The 20,730-nt window shown below is 46.5% G+C and overlaps 1 protein-coding gene across 13 annotated transcripts in view; it reads right to left on the bottom strand.

The window, feature by feature from the left end:
• BNC1 (basonuclin zinc finger protein 1) overlaps positions 1-20,730 on the bottom strand; it is a 329,666-nt gene that overhangs the window by 175,196 nt on the left and 133,740 nt on the right. For 10 of the 13 annotated variants that reach the window (XM_073568538.1, XM_073568550.1, XM_073568533.1 and 7 more), the window contains one exon: positions 6,596-6,703. The exons of 2 other annotated variants lie outside the window; for them this stretch is intronic. Coding sequence is in view for 6 of the 11 variants with exons in the window: in XM_073568533.1 (XP_073424634.1) it covers positions 6,596-6,703 (108 nt within the window). In the remaining 5 variants the exon portion in view is untranslated. Of the gene's footprint in view, positions 1-6,543; positions 6,704-20,730 lie in introns of all 13 variants that reach the window. One more of the 13 variants, XM_073568541.1, reaches the window with a different exon arrangement.

The raw sequence follows: 20,730 nt of genomic DNA on the forward strand, positions 1-20,730 counted from the left end.
TCCTGGGGGCGACACCAGTGCACTGATGCCCAGCCACTGCTCGATGAATCTGCTGGTACATTGACCCAGACCACTACATTCCCCTCGCACGCTACACGGCCTGAATCTGACCCTGATGAAACTCAGGTTACCCTTCCCATATACAGTTCCATCTTACACGGTGACAAAGAGGAAGCTGCAGATGAAAGTGCAGGTTCGGCCTACCCGCCATCAGACACACCACCGTACTATCAGGGGCCCTGTGCCAGTGCCGTCGCCAACGAGTGGGCCCCCCCTGCTTGCTCAGGATCACAGCACTTGCAAGGTTGAAATACTGTGCAGTGAGATGGAAGATGGGGACGACGAGGAGTCCAGACTAGTACAGGGATTCCCTAGCGAGGAGACTTATTTGATTGTTTTCAATGTTGGGACAGCAATTTTTGGGGAGCCCTATACTCTGGAGAATGATAGATGGGGCCCACCATACACTGGAACATTCCAAAGGTGGACATCAGACACTGGAGCAGCATTTACAGGGGCCATTATACACTAGAGCATTAGAAATGGGGCCCATTATGTTTGGAGCATTATTTGGGCCCATAAGACAGTGGAGCTTCATCCATGGGGACCAACATATACTGTAGCATTATGTGGAGCTCATCATATACTGTTTCAAACATTATATGGGACCAATGATTCTGTATGGAGAAATAGATGGGCCTCGTCATGAGATGTAAAAAGTGAAGTATTTTTCATTGTACTATACCGCTATTTCTCTGCCGTATCGGAGCATGATGAGTTGTGGTATGTGTTAAAGGGGCGCTCTTTCGCCCAGGGCACATGAAAACCTGGAGCCAGCCCTACCCCCCCACAACTTTAGCCAAATAACCCCCATTTTTCAGTGCGTAACTTGTATTATGAAGTTAATTAAGGTTGACAAGCTTAAGTAAGAAGAATTGATGCTTTTGGCAATCAAATGGGCACTGTAGGTGTGTTTTCTGTCCTCCTCTCACTGCCGACTTTTATTCCCCATTGACTTACATTGGGTTTCATGTTTCGGGATGACCCCGACTTTTCCCTATAATCGGCCGATCTTGCTCGACCCGACTTTTGGAAAAGTCGGGTTTCACGAAACGAAACTCGACCCTAAAAAACCAAAAGTCGCTCAACTCTACACATGACGCATGCCCCTGAGAGAGAATGTGCGCCAAAGTGTTTTTAGAAGCCCAGTGCGCCAAACTGGCTCTTAAAGGGCCGACGCACCAAAATGAGTCATGAAGGGCCGGTACGCCAAAACGAAAGCTGAGTGACCCGAGGCTCCAAATCGGAGGCTGATTGACCCCGGCCTACAAATCGGACCCAGAGTGGCCCCGTCCACCAAATTGGACCCAGAGTGGCCCCACCCACCAAATTGGACCCAGAGTGGCCCCGCCCACCAAATCGGACCAAGAGTGGCCCCGCCCACCAAATCAGACCCAGAGGGATCCCGTCCACAAAATCAGACCCTGAGGGGCCCCACCCACAAAATCAGACCCTGAGGGATCCCGACCACCAATTCAAGCCCTGAGGAGCCCAGGCCACCGAATTGGATCCTGAGGGGCCCCACCCACCAAATCAGACCCTGAGACCAAAGTGGCCCCTGAGAGGCACCCACAGTTAAAACGGATCCTGAGTTGAAAGTCTTGCAGGGGCAGCCCGGGAACCATTTCAAAGCACTATCTGTACTTCCTTCAGGAAATACACATCTAGTTATTATTCAGTTGATTTCCCCAATTAATGCGGCCCAAACCACTACACGCACAGACTCCGTTGAGGTGTCGTTTCGAAGCCAACGTCCACGAGTAGTGTGCTGAGTATTCTTCGTGTCGATCGGATTTATAGTTTTTGTGCAATTTGCGTTTGAAAAAACATTTTCCCGTCATTGGAATGTATTGTCTCAATGCTATTCAATGGGAAAATTTTGCCACAGAGAAAACATGCCCTGAGGCGATTCAAATGGCAGTTAAGCTCATTGATATGCGCAGCCAGACCCAGTTACCATGCCAACGCCTACGAACTTTACTTGACTCCCCCAGGACACAGTTTCTGCCACATATCAGCTCTTAAAGCGAAACCCACAGCACAAATGCAAATCTAGCTTCATCACATGACGCATGCCCCTGAGAGAGAATGTGCGCCAAAGTGGCTTTAGAAGCCCAGTGCACCAAACTGGCTCTTAAAGGGCCGACGCACCAAAATGAGTCTTAAAGGGCCGGCACGTCAAATCGAAAGCCGAGTGACCCCAGGCTCCAAGTCAGAGGCTGATCGACCCTGGCCTACAAATCGGAGGCTGAGCCACCCTGGCCTCCAAATCGGACTCAGAGTGGCCCTGCCCACCAAATTGGACCCAGAGGGGCCCTGCCCACCAAATCGGACCCTGAGGGGCCCCGCCAGCCAAATCGGACCCAGAGGGGCCCCGCCCACCAAATCGGACCCAGAGGGGCCCGGCTCACCAAATCGGACCCAGAGGGGCCCCGCTCACCAAATCGGACCCAGAGGGGCCCCGCCCACCAAATCGGACCCAGAGGGGCCCCGTCCACCAAATTGGACCCCAAGGGGCTCCGCCCACAAAATCGCACCCTAAGGAGCCCCAAACACAAAATCGCATCCTGAGGGGCCCCACAGGCCAAAGTGGCCTTTGAGAGGCACCCACAGTTAATACGGATCCCAAGTTGAAAGTCTTGCAGGGGCAGCAGGAAAGTCTCTCTTAAAGGGGCAGCCCGGGCACCATTTCAAAGAACTATCTGTACTTCTTTCAGGAAATACACATCTAGTTATTATTATTCAGTTGATTTCCGCAATTAATGCGGCCCGAACCGCTACACTCCATTGAGGCGTCATTTCGAAGCCAGCATCCACGAGTGGTGTGCTCAGCTTTTTCGTTTCGATCGGATTTGTAGTTTTTGCGCAATTTGCGTTAATTTTCCCATCATTGGAATGCATTGTCTCACTGCATTTCAATGGGAAATGTTGCCATAGGAATACATTGGGCAGTCTTGAGGCAATTCAAATGGCAGTTAAGCTCATTGATATGCGCAGGCAGACCCAGTTACTATGCCAACGCCTACGAACTTTACATGACCCCACCAGGACAGTTTCTGCCAGCTAATATCAGCTCTTAAAGCGAAACCCAAAGCAGAAATGCAAATCTAGCTTAATCACATGACGCATGCCCCTGAGAGAGAATGTGCGCCAAAGTGGATTTAGAAGCCCAGTGCGCCAAACTGGCTCTTAAAGGGCCAACGCGGCAAAGTGATTCTTAAAGAGCCGGCGCATCAAAATGAGTCTTAAAGGGCCGGCGCGCCAAATCGAAAGCTGAGTGACCCCAGGCTCCAAATCGGAGGCTGATTAGGTCCGATTTGTAGGCCGGGGTCAGAGTGGCCCCGCCCACCAAGTCGTACTCTGTGGGGCCCCGCCCACCAAATCAGACCCAGAGTGGCCCCGCCCACCAAACCAGACCTTGAGGGGCCCCGCCCACCAAATCTGAACCCAAAGGGGCCCCACCCACCAAACCGGACCCTGAGGGGCCCCGCCCACCAAATCAGACCCAGAGGGGCCCCACTCACCAAATTGGACCCAGAGGGGCCCCACCCACAAAATCGGACCCTGAGGGGCCCCGGCCACAAAATCAGACCCTGAGGGATGCCGTCCACCAATTCAAGCCCTGAGGAGCCCAGGCCACTGAATCAGATCCTGAGGGGCCCCACCCACCAAATCAGACCCTGAGGGGTCCCACAGGCCAAAGTGGCCCCTGGGAGGCACCCACAGTTAAAACGGATCCTGAGTTGAAAGTCTTGCAGGGGCAGCAGGCAAGTCTCTCTTAAAGGAGCAGCCCGGGCACCATTTCAAAGCAATATCTGTACCTCCTTCAGGAGATACACATCTAGTTCTTCTTATTATTGTTATTCAGTTGATTTCCGCAATTAATGTGGCCTGAACCGCTACACACACACAGACTCCATTGAGGCATCGTTTCGAAGCCAGCATCCACGAGTGGTGTGCTCAGTATTTTTCGTGTCGATCGGATTTGTAGTTTTTGCGCAATTTGCGTTAATTTTCCCATCATTGGAATGCATTGTCTCAATGCATTTCAATGGGAAAATTTTGCCATAGGAATACATTGGGCAGTCGTGAGGCAATTCAAATGGCAATTAAGCTCATTGATATGCGCAGGCAGACCCAGTTACTATGCCAACGCCTACGAACTTTACATGACCCCACCAGGACAGTTTCTGCCAGATAATATCAGCTCTTAAAGCGAAACCCAAAGCAGAAATGCAAATCTAGCTTAATCACATGACGCATGCCCCTGAGAGAGAATGTGCACCAAAGTGGATTTAGAAGCCCAGTGCGCCAAACTGGCTCTTAAAGGGCCGACGCGCCAAAGTGATTCTTAAAGAGCCGGTGCACCAAAATGAGTCTTAAAGGGCTGGTATGCCAAATCGAAACCTGAGTGACCCCAGGCTCCAAATCAGAGGCTGATTGACCCCGGCCTCCAAATCGGAGGCTGAGACACCCCAGCTTCCAAATCGGAGGCTGATCAACCCTGGCCTACAATTCGTAGGCTGATCGACCCTGGCCTACAAATCGGAGGCTGAGCCACCCTGGCCTACAAATCGGAGGCTGAGCCACCCTGGCCTACAAATCGGAGGCGGAGCCACCCTGGCCTACAAATTGGAGGCGGAGCCAGACTGGCCTACAAATCGGAGGCGGAGCCAGACTGGCCTCCAAATCAGACTGAGTGGCCCCGCCCACCAAATTGGACCCTATGGAGCCCTCCCACCAATTCGGACCCAGAGTGGCCCCGCCCACCAATTCAGACCCAGAGTGGCTCCGCCCACCAAATCAGACCCTATGGAGCCCCGTCCACCAATCGGACATAGAGTGGCCCCGCCCAACAAATCGAACATAGAGTGGCCCCGCCCGCCAAATTGGACTCCGTGGGGCCCCGCCTGACAAATCGGACCCAGAGTGGCCCCGCCCACCAAATCGATCCCAGAATGTCCCCGCCCAACAAATCGGACCCTGAGGGGCTCCGCCCACCAAATTGGACCCAGAGGAGCCCCGCCCACAAAATTGGACCCAGAGGGGCTCCACCCACAAATTCAGACCCTAAGGGGCCCCACCCACAAAATTGCACCCTGAGGGGCCCCGGCCACAAAATTAGACCCTGAGGGATCCCGTCCACCAATTCAAGCCCTGAGGAGCCCAGGCCACTGAATTGGATCCTGAGGGGCCCCACCCACCAAATCAGACCCTGAGGGGCCCCACAGGCCAAAGTTGCAACTGACTGAGAGGCACCCACAGTTAAAACGGATCCTGAGTTGAAAGTCTTGCAGGGGCAGCAGGCAAGTCTCTCTTAAAGGGGCAGCCCAGGCACCATTTCAAAGCACTATCTGTACTTCCTTCAGGAAATACACATCTAGTTATAAAATGAAGCCCTGTAGCCAATCCTAACAGCGTGTAATATATCCACGGTCAGGATTCAGCTATGCTTGCAGCAGTCATCACATGGCCACTTCACTCATATACGATTTTCAAGCTTACGGTCAGGTGACAAATAACTTCTCTCCCTGCGTCTCTCAGTTTTTCTCTGAACATTGAGAGAATTAGGAAGAGCAGCTCGTTGGCATGTGACTAAGTGTGCAAATCGCATATGTACTTGGAGGTAGGTGGTCACCAAACTGAACTCTTGCCCCGGGTGCCAGAAAATTTAGATACACCCCTGCAGGTACATGTCCAAAAAAGAAAAAAAAAATTTATGGAAAGCCAATGATGATGATGATGATCTCAGAATATGTAGAGAATATATATATATATATATATATATATATATATATATATATATATATATATATATATATATATATATATATATATATATATATATACACACACACACACACACACACACCTCACATCTCACATACACATCCTATGGTTTTATTATACACTTTGCTGAAAGGCCAAAGCCATGATATGATGAGTGAATACTACTACACGGAAATTGCTTTGAATTGAAAAAAAAAATGGTTCTACAAATAATTCTTGTTTGTTTTCTGCAGTAAAGCATGCTCAATTAAATGCTAAAACAAAAGAAGCCCACACAGCTCATATCTAGCCACAAAGATGCACAGGCTTTGTGTACCACAAGGTTTAGCATCATTGGTCCTGAAAAATAACTGGGATAAAATTTCCATTCATACCTTTTCCAAATCTTCATTCTAAGTTTATGTAACTCAAAAGTTGTCATTTAACCAACAAACAAAAAGAGTGTAGTGTTGTATATTGATTGCAAGCAGACTAAAAGCACCAAGGTACGAGACAGTTGCTGTTTTGCTATTCACTGATCTCCACTAGCTTTAAGAGTATGATCAGTTTACATTATTCAGATAACGAAAAGTCTCAGATGAGTTGAAGAAGAATGTACGTATCTTTGTAACACACACACACACACACACACACGCACACACACACGCGCACACACACACGCACACACACACACAATGTCATGAGGGCATTTACCAGCATTGGTAGAATCTTCTCCATCATGCAGTGCTGTGTACTTTAAACCAACCTGTTTTGAGTTAGGTCTCCCTTCAAGGAGTTAATGAGCGCTGCCTGACTTGTACCACCCGTAAACGTCTCTGGTCCACTTAAACATAAGGCAGAGCTCCAAGCATACCTAAGACAGGAAAAAAAGTTTATTTAAGGAGTACCACCATGTACTTGGTATAATCGCTGGGTTACATAAGGTATTCATTCCTTCACTCCCCACAGAGGGCTGACAGTGTCAGTACCACGACTTGGCCGTGTTTTCCAACTACTTCAGGTTTTTTGTTTTTTTTTGCTTCCTTGCCTAACTTATTTCTATGGAATTTTGTGTTCAGCTTCTCCATTATCACTGGTACATTTTAGAGGTTGTCTTCTGAAAACAAGTTATCTATCCATTAGATAGGTGATAACATTTATTGTGAGGGTCCAACTGCTGGAAACCACACAGATTAGCAGAACTGAGCTCTGTTGAACACTGCAAATCGGCTTTTTCCATCAGACGCACAGAGAATAAAGGGTCAAACATCCAATTTTGTAACGTGGATAAATGTGCACTGTCTTGGGTTAAGGTCCCGTTTTGTTGATCAGTAGACCTCACCGATTACCACCGATATTTTTACTGGACAAGCCTTGTAAGGGCTGCAAAATAATCATGAGATTTCACTGAAAGCATGTTTTTTGGGTTGTCTATATTTAACACTTGAAGGAACATTAAACTATAGTCCCATCCATAGTCATATGAAGGCAGATTTGCCATTTGGATTCTAGGAAAACCAAGTAACTGTGGATGCTGTATTGGCTTTCACCCAGCTTTCTAAAATGAAGATGAAACCAGGAATGAACTGAACCATTTACAAAATAAAGACATCCAACTAAAAGAACATTTAAAAAGATGAAAAATGTACAAAATGTAATTAAAAAATTAGGGTGATTCATCAAGACTAGCATTGTTCACAACGGTCTTGATGAGGGGGCATACTAGAGTCAGATGCTCCAGATTCATTAAGAGACGCACCACTCTTCTTGAATACAGCGCATCTGACAAGTAGTGGACACCTTGCCACAAATCTTACTCCAGTCAGACTGGACTAAGACTTGTGGAGTAAGGCCCTCACAACTACTTTGACGAGCGGTGGTTGCCACGCCCTTATCCAAGTTCTGCCTACATGGTCAGAGCTGAGTGAAAATGTCATAAGAGTGGGACAAGTTGAAAAATTACAGAGCAATCTCACGTTGTGCCAAATTTTTGCGATTTTTCATTGTTTTTTTTCCCCCCAGTGAATTCTGGCATAAAAGCTTTGATGAATCTGGCCCTAAACCAATGGTTATCTGGGCATTTTTCATTTGAAAATCTTTGGTTAGGTACTATCCCAATTTCCCCATCTGTACTCAAACATATAAACATGTATACTCTACCGGATTGATTATGTGCATGTGAGGAGTCAGGAAAGTTAAATTGAATGTTAGTTGGATCATCCATTATAAGCCGTCTAAATGGGCATGTAGGTCACAGAAAGTTGAATAAAATGATACCTTGATTTCTGCAACCAGATATCACTACTTCTTTTCTCCACAGTAAAAAGGAGGAGGAGGAAGAAGTAGTGTGAAACAGCTTCCACAGTCTGTGCCAACATCTAATATGAAATATCAGCAGAGCTTTTTGAAGCACACAGCATAGGCCTTTGACGTCATTCACCGGCATCTCCTTCCCACCCCAAAGAGCAGCGCAGGAGATAAGGGGTACGAGGTCATGGAGACACAGCGCTTTTCTGGCTAAGTACGGTATATATTTAGCATGTTGAATTAAGAACAGAGCGCTACATCCCAAAAGTAATGTCTTACACAAGATTTAAACAAGATTCAAATAAAGATTTTTGGTGTAGTCTCCTATAGTAGCTTTAATGGCAGTCATACTGGTTGTCACCAAGTAAAACCTAAGCAAGTTAATAACGTAAAGGAAAAAGACAACATAATAACCAGCGCTGGCACTATGTTTTAAATTGAAAGTCAAATTGTCTTTCAGTGCCAATTGCTAGATCACAATCTTATCCATAGTATCAAAAAGTTAGCTGCAGAGTCTTTCAGCAATAGGGATACACTGCTGCCCTCGGCATCCTATGCATTGTGATACACACATACACCATCCACACATAAAATGCAAAGAACTGATAGTGAAGTGGAAAGCAGAGCAGTCATTACAAAAGCACCTGTCATAGGGTAAAGCAGCAAGGAAGAGTACACCATTAACCCCGTCCTGCCATGGCCAAATTATGTTTTTTTTGTTTTTTTTTTCATTTTAATTTTTTGCTTCTCTTCTTGCAAAGACCATAACTTTATTTTTCAGTTCACAGATGTATGAGGGCTTGTTTTTTTTGCGGGACGAGTTGTAATTTTGAATGACACCATTCATTTTACCAAATGAGAAAAAATTCCAAGTGCAGGGAATCTGCGAGAAACATGCTGGTCTGATGTTTCTAAAGAAATATTTTTAAGTGTACATTGTGAGGTAAAAATGATGTGCACCATGTTTGCAAAAGGTCAGTGTGATTATGGCAATATCAAACACGTCACTTTTTTTAATTATCATTTTAGTGGTGCAAAAAAAATATTGGAAATTTGTAAAAAAAAATTATTTTTTTTTATTTGTGTCACTACTTTCAGTAATCAGTAACTTCAATTTTTCTATCAATCAGGCTGTGTGAGGGCTTGTCAGATTGACAGTGGCATTTAACAGTTCTAGATAATGTATCTTCATAGACCTGCTCCCGACTTGCGCTGTACATGTACAGCGGATGTAGGTAAGGGGTTAAAGTAGATGTGTCTGAAGTAGGAAAAATAGACAAAAATAAATATCTGGTAACTGACAAATAATGATGATTAGACTACCGGGTTAAGGCATCTCTAAAAATGCCAGATCTTGTGGGGGCGTTCCCGGTGTGCATTGTGGTTAGTGCCCACCAAAAGTGGTCCAAGAAAGGACAACCAGTGAACAGTGGCAGGATGATGTGTGCCCAATAGTCAATGATGTGCATCTGATCCATGGATGTGCTAGCCGCTGAGCACAGTGGCTCAGTGGTTAGCACTGTTGCTTTGAAGGGCTGGGGTCCTGGGTTCAAATGCCACCAAGTACATCATCTACAAGGAGTTTGTATGTTCTCTCGGTGTTTGGGTGGGTTTCCACCGGGTTTTCCAGTTTCCTCACACACTCCAAAGACATACTCATAGATAGTGAGCCCCAATGGGGACAGTGATGATGATTTCTGTAAAGCGCTGTGGAATTAATGGCACTGAGTAAAATAAATATCAGGACTAAGAATGTTTGGAGTTCGAAACGCCTAGGATTCACAGAGGTCTCCTCCTTTAATCAGTGTATGTTAACCCCTTCACCCCCAAGGGTGGTTTGCACGTTCATGACCGGGCCAATTTTTACAATTCTGACCACTGTACCTTTATGAGGTCATAACTCTGGAACGCTTCCATGGATCCCGGTGATTCTGACATTGTTTTCTCGTGACATATTTTACTTCATGTTAGTGGTAAAATTTCATTCAAATAACTTGCGTTTATTTGTGAGAAAAACGGAAATTTGGCGAAAATTTTGAAAATTTTGCGATTTTCCAACTTTAAATTTTTATGCCCTTAAATCACAGAGATACGGCACACAAAAAACTTGATAACTAACATTTCCCACATGTTTACTTTACATCAGCACAATTTTGGAACCAAAATTTTTTTTTGTTAGGAAGTTATAAGGGTTAAAAGTTGACCAGCGATTTCTCATTTTTACAACACCATTTTATTTTTAGGACCACATCACATTTGAAGCCACTTTGAGGGGTCTATATGATAGAAAATACCCAAAAGTGACACCATTGTAAAAACTGCACCCCTTAAGGTGCTCAAAACCACATTCAAGAAGTTTATTAACCCTTTAGGTGTGTCACAGGAATTTTTTTGAATATTTAAAAAAAAATGAACATCTAACTTTTTTTCATAAAAAAAATACTTCAGGTTCAATTTTTTTTTATTTTACCAAGGGTAACAGGAGAAATTGAACTGCAAAAGTTATTGTGCAATTTGTCCTGAGTACGCAGATACCTGATATGTGGGGGGGAACGACTGTTTCGGCGCATGGCAGAGCTCAGAATGGAAGGAGCGCCGTTAGACTTTTTCAATGCAAAATTGGCTGGAATTCAGATTGGACGCCATGTCACGTTTGGAGAGTCCCTGATGTACCTAAACAGTGGAAACCCCCTACAAGTGACCCCATTTTGGAAACTAGACCCCCCAAGGAACTTATCTAGATATGTGGTGAGAACTTTGAACCCACAAGGGCTTTACAGAAGTTTATAACGTACAGCGGTACAATTAAAAAATCATATTTTTTCCACAAAAATGATCTTTTCACCCCAATTTTTATTTTCCCAAGGGTAACAGGACCCTAAAAGTTATTGTGCAATTTGTCCTGAGTACGCTGATACCCCACATGTGGGGGTAAACCACTATTTGGGTGCATGGCAGAGCTCGGAAGGGAAGCAGCGCCATTTGACGTTTTTGGCTGGAATTGAGATCGGACACGATGTCGCGTTTGGAAAACCCCTGATGTACCAAAACAGTGGAAACCCCCCACAAATGACACCATTTTGGAAACTAGACCCCCTAAGGAACTTATCTAGATGTGTGGTGAGAACTTTGAACCCCCATGGGCTTCACAGAAGTTTATAACATAAAGCCATACAATTAAAAAATCATATTTTTTCCACAAAAATGATCTTTTCACCCTCAATTCTTATTTTTCCAAGGGTAACAGGACCCTAAAAGTTATTGTGCAATTTGTCCTGAGTACGCTGATACCCCAAATGTGGGGGTAAACCACTATTTGGGCGCATGGCAGAGCTCGGAAGGGAAGCAGCGCCATTTGACGTTTTGGGCTGGAATTGAGATCGGACACCATGTCGCGTTTGGAAAACTCCTGATGTACCAAAACAGTGGAACCCCCCACAAATGACACCATTTTGGAAACTAGACCCCCTAAGGAACTTATTTAGATGTGTGGTGAGCACTTTGACCTCCCCCAGTGCTTCACAGAAGTTTATAACACCCGGGCGTGAAAATAAAAAATTCGTATTTTTTCCACAAACATGATCTTTTAATCACCATTTTTTTATTTTCCCAAGGGTACCAGGAGAAATTGGACCCCAAAAGTTGTTGTCCAATTTGTCCTGAGTATGCTGATACCCCATATGTGGGAGAAAACTACTGTATGGACACACGTCGGGGCTCGGAAGGGAAGTAGTGACGTTTTGGAATGCAGACTTTGATGGAATGGTCTGCGGGTGTCATGTGCGTTTGGAGAGCCCCTGATGTACCTAAACTATTGAAACTCCCCACAAGTGACCCCATTTTGGACACTAGACCCCCCACGGAACTTATCTAGATGTGTGGTGAGCACTTTGAACCCCCAAGTGCTTCACAGAAGTTTATAACACTCGGACGTGAAAATAAAAAAAATCATTTTTTTCCACAAAAATGATATTTTTGCCCCCAATTTTTTATTTTCCTAAGGGTTACAGGAGAAATTGGACCCCAAAAATTGTTTTGCAATTTGTCCTGAGTAGGCTGATACCCTACATGTGGGGGTAAAACACTGTTTGGGCGCATAGCAGAGCTTGGAAGGGAAGGAGCACCATTTGACTTTTTCAACTCAGAATTGGCTGGAATTGAGATCAGATGCCATGTTGCATTTGGAGAGCCCCTGATGTGCCCAAACAGTGGAAACCCCCAATTCTAACTCCAACCCGAACCCCAACACGCCCCTAACCCTAACCCTAGCCCTAACCCTAACCCTACCCTAACCCTAACCCTACCCCAACACACCCCTAGCCCTAACCCTAATGGAAAAATGGAAATAAATACATTTTTTTAATTTTATTATTTTTCCCTAACTAAGGGGGTGATAACGGGGGGTTTGATTTACTATTTATGGCGGTTTTTATGTTTGGCGGCTGTCGCACGCTAAAAGACGCTTTTTATTGTAAAAATAGTTTTTGCATCACCACATATTGAGAGCTATAATTTTTCCGTATTTTGACTCACCGAGTCATGTGAGGTCTTATTTTTTGCGGGACAAGTTGACGTTTTTTATTGGTACCATTTTCAGGCACGTGAAATTTTTTGATCGCTTTTTATTCCGATTTTTGGGACGCAGAATGAACAAAAACCAGCGTTTCATGAATTTCTTTTGGGGGGGGTGCGTTTACACCGTTCCGCGTGTGGTAAAATTGATAAAGCGGTTTTATTCTTCGGGTCAGTACGGTTACAGCGATACCTCATTTAGGTCGTTTTTTATGTTTTTGTCGGTTTTATGCAATGAAAACTATTTTATATAAAAAATAATTATTTTTGCATCGCTTTATTCAGTGAGCTATAACTTTTTTATTTTTTTGCTGATGATGCTGTGTGGCGGCTCGTTTTTTGCGGGACAAGATGACATTTTCAGCGGTACCATGGATATTTATATGCGTCTTTTTGATCACGCGTTATTACACTTTTTGTTTGTCAGTATGATAATAAATCATTATTTTTTGCTTCGTTTTTTATTTTTATTTTTTAAGGGGTTCGCTAAAGGGGTTAACTAATGGGACAGTTTTATAGGGCGGGTCGTTACGGACGCGGCGATACCTAATATGTGTACTTTTATTGGGTTTTTTTTTTATTATTTCCAAAAAATTGATTTATTGGGGGAATATTTTTTTTTTTTTTTCTAATTTATGTGGCGATTTTTTTTTAAATTATTTTTACACTTTTTTTTATTTTTTTTTTTACTTTATTAAATAGTCCCAGGTGGGACATCACTGTCCTGTGACAGATCGCTGATCTGTCACGTCACAGATCACTGTGACAGATCAGCGATCTGACACAGGCACTGCAGAAGGCTTCCTCATGCCTGCGCTTTGCAGGCACTGAGGAAGCCAGCTTCCGCAGGCCCCCGAAGGCCCCCGTCGCCATCTTGGATTTGGGGGCCTGGAGGAAGGGAGTCCCCCACAGCAGCGCTGCATATTGCGCTGCCGTGGGTGGCTCAGGGAAGCACGGAGGGAGCCCCCTCCCTGCCGATGCTTCCCTTTAACCCCCGGTACACCGCGATTGTGTTTGATCGCGGTGTGCAAGGGGTTAACGTGTCGGGGGCGGTCCGTGACCGCCCCTGACACATTGTGCCGGGTGTCAGCTGTGATAATCAGCTGACACCCGGCCGCGATCAGCGGCGCTCACCACGTGGGCGCCGCTGATCGCGCCGACGTACTATCCCGTCCCCGGTCATACGGGCCCGGGTACCGTGGACGGGATAGTACGTCGGATGGCAGGAAGGGGTTAAAGAGCCCTTCCTCCTGACTTCCCAGCCCTCCACCTTCAAAACCAACTTCTCCACCATTACAGAAGATCGACTCTCCACTCTACTCTCAAGATCACATCTCACCACCTGTGCACTCGACCCAATCCCATCCCACCTCATACCAAACCTCACCACAGTCTTCATCCCAACCCTAACCCATCTCTTCAACCTATCACTAACAACTGGTGTTTTCCCCTCAAGCTTTAAACATGCCTCCATCACACCTATCCTCAAAAAGCCCTCTCTTGACCCATCCTCTGTATCTAGCTATCACCCTATATCACTTCTCCCCTACGCCTCCAAGCTACTGGAACAACACGTCGACCTTGAACTGTCCTCCCATCTCTCTTCTTGCTCCCTCTTCGACCGCTTACAATCTGGCTTCCGGTCACACCACTCCACTGAAACTGCCCTTACTAAGGTCACCAATGACCTCTTAACTGCCAAGAGCAAGCGACACTACTCTGTCCTCCTCCTCCTGGACCTGTCAGCTGCCTTTGACACAGTGGACCATTCCCTATTATTACAGACCCTCTCATCCCTCGGCATCACAGACTTGGCCCTATCCTGGATCTCATCATACCTAACAGACCGGACATTCAGCGTCTCCCACTCACACACCACCTCCTCACCTCACCCCCTATCTGTCGGAGTCCCACAAGGTTCTGTCCTTGGGCCCCTGCTGTTCTCTATTTACACCTTTGGCCTGGGACAGCTCATAGAATCTCATGGCTTTCAGTATCATCTTTACGCTGATGACACACAGATCTACATCTCTGGACCAGATATCACCTCCCTACTAAACAGAATCCCTCAATGTCTGTCCACTATTTCATCCTTCTTCTCCGCTAGATTTCTGAAACTCAACATGGACAAAACAGAATTCATCATCTTTCCCCCATCTCACGTGACCCCCCCCTACGAACCTATCAATTACAGTAAATGACTGCCCACTCTCCCCAGTCCCACAAGCTCGCTGCCTCGGAGTAATCCTTGACGCTGATCTCTCCTTCAAACCACATATCCAAGCCCTTTCCACTTCCTGCCGACTTCAACTCAAAAATATTTCACGAATCCGTTCATTCCTCACCCAAGAATCTGCAAAAACCCTAGTCCATGCCCTCATCATCTCTGGCCTTGACTACTGCAACCTCATGCTCTGTGGCCTCCCCTCAAACACTCTCGCACACCTCCAATCTATTCTAAACTCTGCTGCCCGACTAATCCACCTGTCCCCCCGCTATTCCCCAGCTTCTCCCCTCTGTCAATCCCTTCACTGGCTCCCAATTGCCCAGAGACTCCATTACAAAACCCTAACCATGACATACAAAGCCATCTACAACCTGTCTCCTCCATACATCTGTGACCTCGTCTCCCGGTACTTTCCCGCACGCAACCTCCGATCCTCACAAGATCTCCTTCTCTACTCCCCTCTTATCTCCTCTTCCCACAATCGCATACAAGATTTCTCTCGCGCATCACCCCTACTCTGGAACTCTCTACCACAACATATCAGACTCTCACCTACCATCGAAACCTTCAAAAAGAGCCTGAAGACCCACCTCTTCCGACAAGCCTACAACCTGCAGTAACCACCGATCGACCAAACCGCTGCACGACCAGCTCTACCCTCGCCTACTGTATTATCACCCATCCCTTGAAGATTGTGAGCCCTCGCGGGCAGGGTCCTCTCTCCTCCTGTACCAGTTATGACTTGTATTGTTTAAGATTATTGTACTTGTTTTTATGTATACTCCTTACATGTAAAGCGCCATGGAATAAATGGCGCTATAACAATAAATAATAATAATAAATAATAAATGTGTATATCTTTTTAAAACAATAAAATCACCATTTAGTCTTTAATTGGATCTGGAAGCTTAACTTTTTTCCTTGAACTTGCATCTATAAACAGGTATGTGACAAGACCTGAATGCCCTCTACTGCCAAATGTATGGGTAGATTTTTTTTTTAATTTACTTTTTTTTTTTTTTAAATCTTTGCACATGAAACACTGAGTGACAATACTTTTCATCACATTTTTGGAAGGCACTGAAAAGAACCAATACACACTAAATAAATAGGACAAGCAGATGCAAAGCCTTGTCTTTGAACAACATGGCTCCAATCTCTCACCTGGGATCCATTTCCCAGATGTCAAACTCTCTCCTTCAAGTATCTAGTCTTTGTAGGAATGCTGGAGTTCAACAATGACCTCATTGTGCTGCACTGGCGCGTGCATTAGCTACAGTATAGGACACATACACACCTGTTCCACCTATGCCAAAAGGCCACTCCAGCCAAATTTGCATCAATCAGCATGCACGATCATCAAATAAACCGTTTATTACAGAAAACAAAAATATATTATGAATGCTAAAATGGGTAAGGGAATTTCTGTTCCTTCTTAAGAAAAGTTCTACGAAAAAGAAAATAGGAACTTGACATCTCTGCCAAGATTATGGTGATATAGATGTGAATATATGTGTACATATAACAAGATTATTTAATTTAAAGAGAAACTGGATTAGTAAAATTAGGCATATTAAAAGGGAAAAAGAAAATTAGAATTCTACTGACAGTTTGAGTATAGTGCCATATGTTGCTGGTGCTATGGAAAGAATTACAGTATATTCCCTTTAACTCCTGAATATGCGTTGTGGTGTAGTAACCACTATGTCCGCTAGGGGGCGCTGTGTGGAGGTTCCAAGAGAAGGGATGAGTGGCAGAATCCTGAAGGATGGTTATGTATCTCAAAGTGGGTGGCTTTGAGATGGAGACTTAGTTATGTGTTGATCAGCAATGATATTGCTGAAGTATTGTTTCAAGGTATAAGGGAGAAGTTTCCAGGTAACTCGGGAGTTGGGCGGGCCGGTTACCTACAAACCCACCCAGGGGTGTGTCTGAAAGCGCCTGTAGTAAAAGACTGAGAGTGTGTGAAGGACCTGTGATGAGGTCATAGTCACGTGACCCTGTGGGTGTGGCTATAGACCATATAATGTGGCCAGGGTAGGTCACATGTGGGGAATGCTGGGACCTGGTTGGTTCAGTGTGGAAGGTCCTGCAGACATGGAACTTCCTGCCTGACAGCACATGTGAAGTGGCTGTGAGCAATGGCGATGTGTGACTGAGAGTTCCCTGGAGGGAATGAACATGTGCGGAATGCTGAAGCCGCATGAGGAGCCCTGACTTGGGTGAGACCGTTGTGAGGCTAAGAGAGCTTGCATACTGGATATTGGTAACCAGAGTGAAGCATTATAATGGACGCTATGCTGGTAATGCTGTTAAGTGAACTTTCTGTTGCTGCTGTGGTTTATGAGGTGTGAATAAACTGCATGGACTGTATAACTTGTTGGAAAATCCTGTGCCGGAACTGGTTTTTGCTCGCTGCAAGCGAGAATCCCCTAAGTAAATGATAGCGCTACCTCACATTTGGTGGAGAAAGCAATGGATGCGCCGTGTGTTGGACGGTCTCAGGCGGAGATGGTACGCCCTGAATGGCGCACAGACAGGACACGTGAGTTTTGTGTTGGTGTGGCCGGTGTGTTGGGAAACCCTGGGAGGAGGGTCGCTTCCGGAAGAGCACCCGGTGTGCCCTGTGTGTTGGACGGTCTCAGGCGGAGATGGTACGTCCTGAATAGCACACAGAAAGGACACGTGAGTTTTTTGAGTTTTTTGTTTGGTGTTTTTCTTTTCTTCTTTTCTCAACTCAGCCGGCGGTGGCTCAGTGGGAGTCAAGAAGGTGACAAGCGGCTTGATGTGGCTCAGTGGGGTCACGAAGGTGACAAGCGGCTTCCGGTAACTCGGCGGGGTTACGAAGGTGACAAGCGGCTTCCGGTGGATCGGTGGGTCCACAAAGACGGCGCAGCAGGAGCTGCAGTGACTAAAGCTGCTGTGTGTGTGAACAGCAGCCGGTGGTGTCAGTGATCGGTGACAGCAGGAGCTGTGGTGGTGCCAACAAGGACTTTTGTGGTATCGTTAAGACATAAACTGTGTTGTGTGAACTGTGGTCTGAGAAGACCGGTTTAACGGACATGGGGAGATCCAGAAAGGGGGTGGAGTCCCAGAAGGGGGCGGTGACCCAAAGCAGGGTGGTAACCAATAAGGGGTGGAGTCCCGGGAGGGGGCGGCAACCCAAAGTGGGGTGGTGGTCCAGAAAGGGGCCAAGTTTGAAGGAATGACAGCACTGGGTATGTCTGGAGTACCGCATTGTATGTGTATGTCATTTCCAGAATGTGGGATATTCTTTCCGAATGATGACGGGCCGCAAATGTGTACCGTGATGCTACACCGGGAAGGGATATCGGGACGGCTGGACTCAAAGAGTCAGGTGACTCTGGTAGGAACTCCTCTCACTCTGTCTGACCGAGAAAATGGTCCTGGTTCGCTGTGCACATGGGGTCACACTGAACTCTGCGGTAGACAGAGTAATGTTTAAGGAGTTCGGAGGCAGTAAGTGCCAAGTTGGCAGTATACCACCAGACTTAGTTTATGCCTTGGAGTGCGGCCGGGACTTGGTCAGGTTTGATGACCTATGCCAGGAAGATAGAGACGTGTCTACTGTAGGGCTAGCAGACACTGAGACGCTGACGCCTCCTAACGTGGACAGGCCAGATGTAGGGGCGACCGGAGAAAGAATAACGTCGGATGAACTTACAGACCGGACGTCACCTGAAGGGTACAGCGGTGTGAGTGAGAAGGGTGTGAGAAACAAAAAGAGCGGAGCTGACACACGGACAGAGAGAGTGTCCTGGGGGTTCACCATACGGTGTGGTGTGACTGTGACGTGTTGTTGCCAGTAGCCTCCACGAGGACAGAGTCTAGTGCTGTGCTGACTGAAACTCGTGACAGGACTGATGGTAACCTGGTCGAGAAGATAACGGGAGTAGAGACACAGTCAGAGGGTAACTGGGGGGTTCACTTGGCTGATGGGACTAACCCAGGGGTACCATTAGACAATATGATTAAAGAAGTAATGGTGCAACACATACTGGCCAAAAGAGAACTAGAGCAGGAGACACAATTAATAAAAGAAACAGTGAAGGAAAAGCTCAAACGAGAAAGTGTGATGAGACAAACGGCCGAGCACAGAGTGGAGGAGCTTGAGAAAGAAGCCGTTAAGCTCAGAGGTCACCTGTCAACGTGGCACAGCGTAAACAACACCTTGAGAGGATGTGGTAGGGCTTGAGAAAAAAGTCTTGGAGCTCAGTGGTCACCTGTCAATGTGGCAAAATGTGAACAAGACCCTTAGGGAAGAAATGGAAGAACTCAGAGGAGTAAAAAGTCTTCTGCGGGAGAAATTGGACGAAGCCTTACCGTGGGTGAGCATAAGTGATAACAGGACAGAACGGCCAGTAGCCCTCGTGGCAAAGGGTCATGAAGTGATCAAATCGTGTGAAGTTGAGGAGTTAAGAGCGAAAGAAGACAGTCACCCGGTCGGGTCAACGGCAGTGAGGGAAGTGTCCGTGGTAAAGCTAGAGCCTTCGGTCTAGGAAGAGAGCAAGACCACAACCTTCCAGTTGGTGAATGATGTACCAGAAGACATGCAAGAAGCCTGTGCGGAGGAAGGTGTGCATGAGGCTTTCAAAGAAGTGGTCAAAGCGTGTAAGGTGCGCTGTGAACCTGAGACTTGGCTGTTGGTGGTAGTATCGGATAGAGAAGATACATCAAACCGAGTAGCTGTCCTGAAAGAGATGCATCTACAGTGTCTCCACACCAAACAGCGGGTCAGGCAGAGTAATGTGAAGGCTGCTCGACGCCTAGAATTAGCAAGGGAGGCTATGGATCAGCTGGGTTTGCGGAAAGATGTGGTGCCGGTACCCAAAGCTCTGGTTGGGAGAATCATTGGAAGATCAGGGAAGGTAATGTAAGACCTTGTGAATATCTCAGGTGTGGTGAGAGTGAGGATCCCTCCTGATGATGAAGACCAAGTATCCAGTGAAGTGGGCAGGATTCCCATCCTGGTGGTTGGCTCCGTGGAGAGCCTGAGAGACTTTCAGATGCTCTTGGAGTATCGAGTGAGGTACCTGCAAGAGATCAAGCAGTTGAGGCAGGACCGCTGGCAAATTAATAAAGAAGTACGGAATACCAGATGGCGGCCGCCTGCAACCCAACAAGATGTTAGGACCCGAAGAGTGCCACCAAGAAGTGACAGGGCAGGTGGCCGAAGAATGTCAGCAAGTGGTAGCTCGACTGGCAGGATGACGTGGAGAGACCATAGTTCCTGTGAGACCCTGAATGAATCAGACTCAGGCCAGACAGTAGGCCTGATTAGGACTGATGACCGTACCAACCAGGGGAGCTGGTCGGGGAACGGAACAAACAGAGAGAGGAAGGTGGTGACTGGACCGTGTCTGACGCAGACAGACTATAACTGGAGGGTCAAAGAGCAGGACTGATATTCTGACCACTGGGGGCGGGGGAGGCCTAACGTAGAGAGGAGGCCGTATGACAGGTGGAAAAGGTTCTCTCGACCTGTAGGGCAAGGTGTGGTGAGTGCCCGGTCTCGAGAGCCTGATGTAATGTTGTGTGTTCAACCCCACAAGTTAGAACAGAGGGGCGAGGTATGTGGTGTAGTAACCACTATGTCCGCTAGGGGGCGCTGTGTGGAGGTTCCAAGAGAAGGGATGAGTGGCCAGAATCCTGAAGGATGGTTATGTATCTCAAAGTGGGTGGCTTTGAGATGGAGACTTAGTTATGTGTTGATCAGCAATGATATTGCTGAAGTATTGTTTCAAGATATAAGGGAGAAGTCTCCAGGTAACTCG

This window comes from Dendrobates tinctorius, unplaced genomic scaffold (genome assembly GCF_039654945.1).
Source record: "Dendrobates tinctorius isolate UK_male_01 unplaced genomic scaffold, ASM3965494v1 ptg000022l, whole genome shotgun sequence".
Lineage (NCBI taxonomy): Eukaryota > Metazoa > Chordata > Amphibia > Anura > Dendrobatidae > Dendrobates > Dendrobates tinctorius.